General features: G+C 39.6%; 1 protein-coding gene across 2 annotated transcripts; it reads left to right on the forward strand.

Annotated features, from left to right (window-relative positions):
- Nucleotides 1–1,269: 1,269 nt before the first annotated feature.
- Nucleotides 1,270–11,052, forward strand: slc26a2 (solute carrier family 26 member 2). 2 transcript variants are annotated; one of them, XM_036568497.1, is made up of 5 exons: nucleotides 1,270–1,312; nucleotides 1,550–1,701; nucleotides 4,276–4,876; nucleotides 6,119–6,858; nucleotides 7,801–11,052. In XM_036568497.1, the coding sequence occupies exons 3-5, from the start codon at nucleotides 4,295–4,297 to the stop codon at nucleotides 8,576–8,578; spliced, it is 2,100 nt and encodes a 699-aa protein (XP_036424390.1). In that variant the 5' UTR covers nucleotides 1,270–1,312; nucleotides 1,550–1,701; nucleotides 4,276–4,294; the 3' UTR covers nucleotides 8,579–11,052. The 2 variants fall into 2 exon arrangements, with proteins under 2 accessions (XP_036424390.1, XP_036424389.1); XM_036568496.1 differs by having other exon boundaries at nucleotides 1,278–1,312; nucleotides 4,272–4,876.
- The last annotated feature ends 724 nt before the right edge of the window (nucleotides 11,053–11,776 follow it).

The raw sequence follows: 11,776 nt of genomic DNA on the forward strand, positions 1-11,776 counted from the left end.
GCTGAGGGTAGCACAGACAAACTGGGGATTACAGGGATTGTTTTAAAGAGGTGTGTGTGTGCTCCTAATCCTGCATCCAATTATAACTTGGCTTATGAAATTCACACAACAGTGCTCGCACCTCGGATACAATGTCCATAAAAATCAGTATTCTCAGAGAGAAAATGGGAAAGGGAATCCGTTTAGTTGTGAGATATAATGGAAAGCAGTTTGCTGGCTGTTTAAATTTGGGTTCAACTCTACCCAGTCAGTCAGTGTATGGATATAAGCCATAGGGCTCCTAGCATAAATGGACCCAAACTAGGGAGCAGCATCCTGTCCTTCCTGTATGTTATGCAATATCCATGTGAACTAGTTACAGAGTACAGAGTCTCTGACCTTTACATCAACACATGAACACATGACACCACATGCCAGATACAGTCTCTTGCTGTATCATCAGAATACCATTGGATTGCTGGGCCTACTCTCTCTCTCTCTCTCTCTCTCTCTCTCGTGCGATATACAGATGAAACATACATAAATTGTATGATATATGACATATGACGTAAATGATGAAATGTGCATATTTATGAGACACAGCTGTTGGAGTTCTTAAACATCTCAGTGTCACTGCTGGACTGGACTGAGTGAAGAACTAGAGCCCATATGTCACACACAAGACCCACGGCACAATTTTATCCAGGCCGCAAAATAATTTCAATTTTCTATTAATATTAGCAGGTTTAAAAGACCGAGCTCCTGGGGATTTGATTTTTTTTTAATATATTTTAAAGATTGTAATATGTTGCAAAAAAGTACTGTAAAATTATTCATGTACTATTTCAGGGTGTACTACAAGTGCCTATATTTTGCTGCTGACGTTTTGCAGGTCAGTTCAGATTATGGCAAAATGTTATTTAAAAATGAAATAAAAACATAGGCGTTCTCTGGCTCATTTGTTGAGATTTTTTTGATATGACCCTTTTAGTGGTTGAGTTTGACACCCCTAAACTAGAGGGTGACTAATACAAACTGTGCAGCCACAGATAAGCTACTGTCTCTGACTTTACATCTACAAGGTGGACCGAGGTAGGCGTGTTCAATAAAGTGGACAGTCTTTAAAACTGCAGACCTGATCCACTCGTACCACACTAACACACCACCACCACGTCAGTGTCACTGCAGTGCTGAGAATGATCCACCACCCAAATAGTACTGCTCTGTGGGGGTCCTGACCACTGAAGAACAGGGTAAAAGGGGACTAACAAAGTATGCAGAGAAACAGATGGACTACAGTCTGTAACGTAGAACTACAAAGTGCACCTATATAGTAAGTGGAGCTTATATATATACATATATATATATATATATATATATATATATATATATATATATATATATATATATATATATACACACATACATACATACATACATACATACAAACCGCTTATCCTTCTGGGTCGCGTATATATATATATAAACATTATTACAACACTTTATATGTTAACTGTAAGTTTTTGGTCAGTCACGTGATTGTGTTTTGTCGACGCTGATCACGTGACAGTGGAGCTCCATGATGGCTGCTGATGTCATAGCCGTCTGCTGTTACAGTTTTAGAAGAGTCACTAAACTGAAGTCCGGGCAAGATGAGACTCGTTCTGCGGTGGATGTGAAATGAAAGAAGACACCACTAAGTGTCCGTGTAATCGTTAGGAGGTGAGTGGATGTCCGTTGGTGAACTAAGTAACTTTGTGTGCGTCTTTCTGAATTTCGCTTTGGTCAGTGTAGTACACGTAGCCCTGCTCTGAGGGAGGCAAGTACACGTTGCAAAAATTCAACTGTCATCAATGGTCCCCATTCATAAACTGGGGGCACTTGCAAGCTAGCGTTAGCTGTTCCTCAAGGATGTCGTGTTATACTCTCTGCATGCTGTGTCGTTTCAAACTGAAGTAAGTTTAAAGTTGCGGTAACTTTGGTTTGTTTGTTTACGCGTGTGAGGTTGGCGAATAATGTAACTTGCACTTTGTTAACTGTAACCTACACTGAGTTCAAGAAGAAAAAGTGTTAATATTCCTCGTGAAAAGATTTTTATGATGTTTAATCCTCAGGTAGGTGTCATAACTGAAATGACACAGTAATGCACAGATAATTTCCTGATTATGAGGTTAGGTCTCATGCATGGGTCGCATGAAACTGAGTGCGTTTGCATGACTGTAAAACAAGCAATCCATATTAGAGCAAAGAGGATCAGTAGGTTAACCATATCAGAGTACTGCAGCCACTGCCAGAGCCTAAACGCTTGTTCATGTAAATGTAGTTACTTTGGTGAAATAATGAGTCAAATAAAGAAAACTTTCAAACAAACAAACAAACAAATGAAATCCAGTTTGAGTAGATCTCTTTTTAATGTACTCAAAAAGGTGTAATTATTGGATTAGTGTCACATTTTTAACACCTCTGAAAGTCATTCGTTATCCCCCCACTTAAGTTCATTAATTGGTTTATAACGAATTAAACAAATTACAATGCAAGCTACTTCATAAAATATTTGGCAGTGAAACGGTTGCAGAAATGTTGAAAGTCAAGCTGCCCTTGCTCGTAGCATTGGCCCATTCGTACAAAGTGCCGATTGTTGTTTCATGAGGGAGTGGGTCTGGCGGGACTGAATTTCAGCCCTGATTTAGCCGGCCTACAGTAAATCGTCAGAAATCTGGATTAACTTTGTGTGGTCTTACTTGCATGCGGCCTTCACATAGCCTAGACCAGCGGTTAAGTGCACTGCTTCCCCTCGGCCCCCATCATTAATTTCACTCAACGAACAAAGGTGTTTTCTTACCAGAACCTTGTCAGTTTTGCTAGTTTTCTCCACAGCTGTCTGTGACCTTGCATATCGCTGCTGTCCGAACAAAACTTGGTATTTCCAAAATTATAACTTTAAAGGAGAGGAACAAAACATAGTTTACTTTCAATGTAAGTCAATGAAACCAGGCTTTTTTCCAAGTAATTTTGGGCCATTTCTTTTGGTCCGTTCATCATGAAATTTACACACAATGTATAGGACAACAGACATTTTCAAATTAGGTCAAAAACTGAAAAACAACAAAAATGGAGATACAAGGTTTTGTTTCCGACAGCAGTGATATGCTGCTCATCTGTGACAGATTACTTGTTAAGTGGATGTTGGATGGGCACATATTGTGATCGACTGGCGTGTATATTTAATTTTAAAAATGTCAACATTTTTAAACAAGTACCTCTTTTTAGATATGTTCGAAGCAGATTTAATTAACTGATATTAAACATTAGAAAGTAGAGATACAACTTTTGAAATGTTTCTATGGCCCCTTTAGAACTCACAGCCACCCCAAAGCAAGCACCTTGTTTGAGAACCACTGGCCTAGACCACACGCTTTACCAAATAATAATATTCATAATATTCAGTGATATATAACATTGAGCTTTTGCTTTAATGAAACTCCATACTATTCACTAAAACAATGAAATAAGCTGTAGCGACACTTTGCATCATAGACAATATATTTTTGTTCTTCTGTCCAGTGACGTGGTCTTGTCTTTCTGATTTTTGATTATAACGTTGCAAATTAAAACATGACAGTACTGTCTCCCTTTGAAATATTGGGATTTGAAGCCACTGAGTGAATAGATCAATCAAAAAAGCTGTATTCTGTTGACATGGTCTCTGGCAGCAAATTGTAGAATCACTCAGAATGTAGAAACATGCATTTCACTGCCATGCTAACAATGTCTAATTGTAGCCCATGTAATAATGACAAATTTGTTTCCCTTTATGTGCTTCTGTTCAATAAATACCCATGGATGTCTCTGACTCATAGATGTCTCTGACTCTGTTTATTAGTGGATGTTAGACTAGTTAATTTATTTATTAATATGTATGTTCTTATGTATACGTATACACCCAACCTTATTCATACAAAGTACCTCGCTGTTTTTACCCTTTGAAAGTCATTTGAGACACATTGAGATAACGTTTGCTTGATGACTTATTGATTGTGGTGCCGTGTAGCAAATATTGACTGTCTTGGGCCTGCCCTGATGAATCCTTGTCCCTTGATAAAAAATCCTTTGTTTGCATTAAAGGGCCATATCACATTCCCATATCAAACAGATTAAGATGCACGCCTTCCTTTTGCTTTGTCTCAGTGTACTAATTTGTCAAACTGATATGTAGCGTTTATGGCTGCATTCTACGCAACACATCTCCTGGTAGCCCAATTAACAGATATATCTTTCTGTCTTTCTCTGAGGGAGAGCTTTGGGTCAGTGCACGATGGCTGGTGGTGAGGGCAATGGGACTGCCTCAGATATTGGACCCGAGGGTGACCTTCACATTCCCTTAATCTTGGAGGAACGTGAGCGAGAAGAGGAACCTCTGAAAAAGGTGCTTAGCCGAAAGCTGAAAAAGCAATGCTCCTGCAGCCCGGGTCGAGCCAAAGCCCTGCTCTTTGATTCTATACCCATTCTGAAATGGCTGCCACGATATCAGGTCAAAGACTGGCTTATAGGTGACTTCATGTCTGGCGTTATTGTGGGCATACTGCTGGTGCCCCAGTCCATTGCTTACTCCCTGCTGGCAGGTCAGGATCCAATCTATGGCCTCTACACGTCCTTCTTCTCCAGCATCATCTACACTCTCCTGGGGACATCGAGGCACATCTCAGTAGGAATCTTCGGAGTGCTGTGTTTGTTGGTGGGCCAGGTTGTGGACAGGGAGCTGGCTGTGGCTGGATATCTCACAGATCCACAGAGCAATCTGACCAGCCTAGAGAACAGCACTGCTCCCCACTGTGACCGCAGCTGCTACGCCATCATTGTCGGAGCTACCGTCACCTTCACAGCAGGAGTCTACCAGGTAAGTGTAACTGCCTAGAAGGTTTAAAATGTGTATGTTTACTGGTAGAATGGTGAGGGGATACATATTAATGTATTCAGATTATTTACGGCAAATAGATTATTATGATTTGGTGTAAATCCCTGTTTGCGCCAGGCTCATAGTGGGGTCCAGAAGTTTTGGGCCATATTGAAAATTTGGATTTTTTTCTTTTAAACCTGGAAATACACAACAGAATAATTTAAAACAAAGAAAGATTGTGACAAGTATAATAAAGAAGATATATTCAAGACTCAGCACTATTTCAGAATAGTAAACTAAACCCAAACTCACACTTCTTGAAAAGTGATAGAAAGTAGGTGACAATTACTACTTCAGCCGTCACAGAACAAATCAACCATGAAACGCCACAGTACAAGAACATACTGCATATGCAAACATATAGCAAATTCCTCTCTGTAAGCAAGCAACTGCTCTGTTATGTCATAGCACCCGGATGTAACTTGCGACACAAGGAGCTTTTTTTAGCACTGGTACTTGAGCCACGATATGATTCTACTGCAGATTAAATCTTTGTGATATGCTAAGTATTGTGATATGACATATTGTAACATACTGTGATTTCTGCAAATTATTACAATTATTGCTATTATTAAAACAGAAGATGGTTAATCTGACCTCAGTCTTTTCATTGAGGCAAAACAAAATTGTGAAGTAGACAAATTTCAAACAAACCTTAAAAAAATTAAAATATTACATTTACATATTTAACAGAGTCTTATTTCTAAAGCAGACAGCAACATTTCAAATAAATGATTTTATTCAGAGCACTTTTCAGTGGCAGATGAATGTAATGTTCGTAGTTTTCTGATTCCTGTCTGAATGTGGGGATCTAACCTTGTACTCCCACATCCAGGGTGAGATCTGTCCTTAATAAAAACTATGACATGGTGCATTTTGGTAGTCTATTAATTTAAACCCAAATATTGCATATTGCAATATTGTTCTGTATTGAGTTTTTTTCCTCCCACCCCTGCTAACTATCTTTCACATGACTGAGAAGTCATCTATCAGGAGCTCATCCTAACCTACAAACAACAGGAACATCCTTTAGGGGGACCTGTCACATAGAAAACAGAAGTGGAGAATAAATACATACAAAACTAGCACACATAATTGAGCTAAAGGTGCATATTTATTTGATGGTCTCTGACAAATAAACCTATAATATTATTCATGTCATTCTTTTTTCTGTGACTTCAGGTGTTAATGGGCCTCCTTCAGGTTGGCTTTGTCTCAGTGTTCCTCTCTGACTCTCTCCTGAGTGGTTTTGCTACTGGTGCCTCTCTCACCATCCTAACCTCACAGCTGAAGTACCTTCTGGGCCTGAAGCTGCCTCGTGCCCAGGGCTGGGGCTCTCTGATCAAAACTTGGATCAGTCTGCTGAGGAACTTGGGCCAAACCAACATCTGTGACCTCATCACCAGCCTCCTCTGCCTGCTGGTGCTTGTCCCCACCAAAGAGCTCAATGACCGCTTTAAATCCAAACTCAAAGCACCCATTCCCTTTGAGCTGTTTGTGGTCATCATTGCTACGCTGGCCTCCCACTTTGGTCAGTTCCAGGAGAAGTATGGATCCGAGGTAGCTGGGGCCATTCCCACAGGCTTCATGCCCCCTCAGCTGCCAGCTTGGTCTCTCATCCCCAACATAGCAGTTGATGCCTTCTCCATAGCCATTGTTGGCTTTGCCATCACTGTGTCTTTGTCTGAGATGTTTGCTAAGAAACATGGTTATGTGGTGGACCCCAACCAGGAGATGTACGCCATCGGGTTCTGTAACATCTTTCCATCCTTTTTCCGCTGCTTCACCACCAGTGCTGCCCTGACCAAGACTCTAGTGAAGGAGTCAACTGGCTGCCAGACTCAGCTCTCAGGCCTGGTCACTGCACTGGTGTTATTGTTAGTGCTCCTCGTCATTGCTCCTCTCTTCTACTCTCTTCAGAAGTAAGTGCATGTTGCAGTAAAGTATATATGATTTTCTTAAAGGGGAAATCTATAGCAGTTTTTACAAAATGCAGCAGTTGGGTTGTAAACAAACTCATTCAGAGTGGTTTGGTGGAAAATAGTGCATTGTAAAGAAAATGACCATTTTTACAGTGGTGGTGATAGGAACCAAAGTTCATATTGTCTAGAAGACATGTAGACATTTTTACTATCTAAAATAATAATGGTAATGGTGAAACAGTGGCTTTTGTTACTATTTTATCTAACAGCAGCCTCCACCAAGAATGGCTTTTAAAAATATGTTTTGTCATAAAACAATGTCTGAGGCATCATAACCATTTTGTATAATGGTTATGTAGTGGTTCCCAACGCTATAAGGAATAGGAAGTATTCCTTATAGGGCCCACATCATTGAAAACTGGAATTTTCACTTTGTTGAAGTAAAAGAATTTTATGTGTGATCACTATTTAAGTTTCAAAATGTCACTTCGCTCTCCAGTTCATACAATCCATATATGGAATCTAAGCTGCAAAAAATCTTTTTAATGCATTGTTTTTTTTTGTTTTGATGTCACAAAAGCCAATGCATTTACATTATTCACCTTTCCAGACTACAGAGTGTTTCAGCCCAGACAGGTTTTTTGATCCTAATACAGGGCAGCCAATCAGAACATGACTTATTTACGTATCATTAAAGGCACAATAATAAAAGCAGTCCAATTCTAAGGAATGACACAGTTTAAATTAAGTCATTGCAAACTGACTAAGCAGATATGCGATATGCAAGTGTATTAAAGATATTTTAATGAGCAGTTATTCCAAAACTCAGCAGTCAATGTAGTTCAAACTTGGATGGAAATGTGTTTGTCTGTCAGGTGTTGAAGTTATTTTTAGCTTTTAGCATCTTTGTATGTTCACCACTGTCTGTCTCCTTATTTTCAGATGTGTCCTGGCCGTCATCATTGTCGTGAATCTGCGTGGAGCGCTCCGGAAGTTCCGGGATGTTCCCCAGATGTGGCGCGTGAACCGCGTGGACGCCACTATCTGGCTGGTCACCATGGCCACGTCGGCCTTGGTGAACACTGAGCTCGGCCTGCTGGTGGGAGTGCTGGTGTCTGCCTTCTGCGTGCTGGGACGCACTCAACGGGCCCAGGTCTTCCAGCTGGGGCAAGCTGGAGACTATGAGATTTTTGAGGACTTGGCATCATATAAAGGCCTTCACACGGAGCCTGGGGTGGCTGTGTTTCGCTATGAAGCTCCTATCTATTATGCCAACCAGACTCTGTTTAAGAAGTCTCTGTATCGCAACGTGGGCCTGGACCCACTGAAAGAGAAAGCCAGGCGCAAGAAGCTGGAGAAGCAGAGGAAGAAGCAGGAAACTGCAGCGAATGGGGTCAAGCAGGACCCTGAAGCGGTCACCAATGTCTTCCTCCCACAGAGTCCTACCTTTCATACACTGGTTATAGACTGCAGTGCAGTGCTGTTTCTGGATAGTGCTGGTGTTGGTGCTCTAAAAGAAGTGCATAAGGATTATAAGGAGTTAGGGGTGCGCTTACTGTTAGCGCAGTGCAGCACCTCGGTGATTGATTCCCTGCGGAGGGGTGGTTACTATGACCCTAAGACGGGTAGCCCAGAAGTTATTTTTCACACTATCAGTGATGCCGTTCGTTATACCCAAAGCTTACTGTCACAGAATGGTGATTGCCTGACCATTTGCTGATAGAAAAATGCTTTATGCTTAGGGGTGGGCAATATGGCAAAAAATGTATATCGCGATACTTCTTCACAATGCACAGATACAAAGCATTAGCATAGCTGTGCAAAAAAACACTAAAAATCATACTAAGTGCACAATGACTTATTTTTGTTTAAGAAAATCCAATAATTTTTCTTCAAGAAAAATCCAATAAATCCAATTACTTACCCCAGATGTATTAAACTCTGAAGCTACAGAGCTAACATTGCTAACAAACACTAGAGCTCAGTACTCACCAAAATCTTTTCTGTAAATACATGCCAAAAAAATCTAGCACTCCACTCAAACCATATCCAGGTCTTTATTAAGGGTCACGCAGGCTTGTCAATGTGGTTTTAGGACACAGTATAACTTGCTGTGAGGTATAAAATATGAACAAACCATACCGTGTAGCTGAATACTGTGTCACGCAGACAATGTAGATGCTAGATTACATTTGTATTTTTAAACATATATTCAGTCAAAATATTCAGTTTGTTAATTTAATCTGTAGCATCCATATACTTGCATGATTTCAGCACAACAAATGTTCTAAAATAGCTGCTTACAGCATTCAGCTACATAGTGAAGTTTTGTGGATGCATTTACAGAAAAGATTTGGGTCACTATTGGTTTCTAGTGTTTGTTGGCAGTGTTTGTAGCTCCAGTTTAAACCTAAAGAAAACTTGCCTCAGTAATGACTTCTAGGGTTGTGCAAATTCAATTTTTTGCCAAACCTTTACTTTAACGACTCATTGTTGCTACACTAACACCATTGATAGTCATTTACAGGGCTCTCTACAATTGGTCTAAACCTCTATTTTTATGCAGACAACTGGCCAGCATTCTAGAAATACTGGTGTGATTTATCACAATAATGATATCATACTACCCTCCCCTCTTCAAGCAGCATGTTTACTGAACTTTGCAGTCAAACCTTTGTGCCTTACTGTTATTTCAGATTGACAATCAATATGATGCAATATGATTGTTTTTGTAGCTTTTCTTTTTTTTAGTCTTAAGGTATGTTAGACAGTCTGGATTTGAGTGCCTGCTTGCTCTCTGTGAAAATGAAGAATTCATTGAAGATGCAGAGGTCCAAAGAATGATTGCTGTTGAAGACCAAACAATTCATTGTTACAGAATCCAACATTTTTGTGTGTTTTGCAGCACTTTATTATTATTTTTTTTATTTCAGTCCTTTAAAATTTCAAAACTGTGTGTTGTTACACTCAGTTTTGCTGGTCAAACTAGAACAAGTTACTGATCTCAAAAGGAGGAAGGTTTTTTCTTTATATGCCAAAGAAATCTATGCAAAAGATGAAGTCTTCCCAAATAATATGGAACGATTCATTTCTTATAGCCATATTTAATGACTTGAGTTGACATTTTATGTTATTTATAAATAAGCAAGTTGACGTAATATGTCTGTTTGCATCGACTACTGAGTGGCTTAAAATATGAATCTTCTTTCGTGGGAATTTTCTGTAGAACAACAGTAAACAAATTCTTTGCTTTTACAAATTATTTGCTTTTACAAAGCAAGTACCAGCCTTTTTTATGAGTATTTTCTATGTGCCATTTACAGAATGTATATTCACTTATTTCTTTAACACCAACCGGTTATAGGTTTGGACTGAAAACTGTTTAACCTGGAGGTGAAAGCGAATCCACGTGTTCACCGTGCCTCTCCCACTGCAGGAGATTATATGTAGTCATTGTAATCGTACTACATTCAAGATAAGACACGCAGAGCCATTATGCTTTGTAAACAGCAGAATGTCAGGGTTTGTTTTTTTTTTTTAGTTTACTGTGTCAACAAGGAAAATCAATTCAGAAAGCTTTTCTCCAGGATTTGTTACTATGGTTGGGGTTAGTTTACATAATTCAGGGCATTCACATGGACTTGTTGAACGGGTCCAATTCTGTAGACAGCCACGTCACAGCAGTCAGTGAAGTCACGTCCACCGGCAACCTCCCAACCAAACATGGGTTTCCTAGCTACTGCCAGAATCCTTCCATCCTGGCAGCTGTAAAAGAGATGGATCGTGCATTAGGCACCTCAGATGTACTTAATTTTTAGCCATTTATAGTAACAGCAGTTTTATCTACATTTGTTTTTTCGAATATATTTTTCTGCCTTTTCCTATGAATTTGATTTTATTTATGCAATATCATAAACTGGATTTCTCATTGAGATTTAAGAGCTTTAAGTGCTGTATTATCTTTTCTATTGTTCCTATTTATCAGTTCTATTGTCTTATTTATCACTGAGGTTAGACCAAGATCACTGTTATTCATTCATTGTAATGTTCTATCTGTACAAGGTTTCGGTGGTTGTTACAGGTTTTTCGCCATTTGGGTGTTCAAAAGGGAAAGCTTTGTGTTATTTTATGTCTCTAAGTGCATTTTAGATTCTTATGGCTTGCACAAAATAAACAGAACATATATACTACCTGCAAACCTGTTTCTTCTTGTCTTTTGTCCAGTTCTACATTGTAAAAGGACAGTTAAGGACAGCTATATCTCACTGCACTGCTGCCAGAGTAAAGGCTTGCCCCAGTCTCTTTTTAGAAGGCCCTGTGTTCTCATTCTGTAGCTGTGTCCTCTTGATGTGTGAAGGCAAACTTATCTCTCTGTGCGAAGCTCTGAATGCCAAACAGCCAAGATCAGACCCCATGTTCTGCTGGCTGACCAGTAATTAAACAAGTCCCCCTTATCTGCTCTGTAAGTCATTTCTCTCTCTGCTGGAATACCTCAGTCTTACTACAGAGAGGTGCTGTTCTGTTGTGTTATCTGTCTTAGCCTGTGATTGATTAGCATTTTGCTAGCTGGGGACGGGATAAAATAACTCAAAACAACAATGACTTGGCTAGTAGATGAGCAAGAGTAAGAAACAAGTTCTGAGACACAGCTTAAAGAAATAATCAAATTTACACAGTTTTCCATTTACCCCAGATGTAGTCAATCAGCCATGATACACTGGTGTCCAAACTAGTTTAGTATTGGAGCTACAAGGCTGAAAATGCTAACAAGCATTAGAATTTAAACGTGAATTCAACAGTTTTTAAGCACAGTAATCTACAGTGGTTTGATGTGAAATGGTTCTTTTGTGGAGAAACTTACTCAGATTTATTTCGTGATGGTGATAGGAACCAGGGGTCCTTATGTCTACAACACACA

This window comes from Colossoma macropomum, unplaced genomic scaffold, assembly GCF_904425465.1.
Source record: "Colossoma macropomum unplaced genomic scaffold, Colossoma_macropomum, whole genome shotgun sequence".
NCBI lineage: Eukaryota > Metazoa > Chordata > Actinopteri > Characiformes > Serrasalmidae > Colossoma > Colossoma macropomum.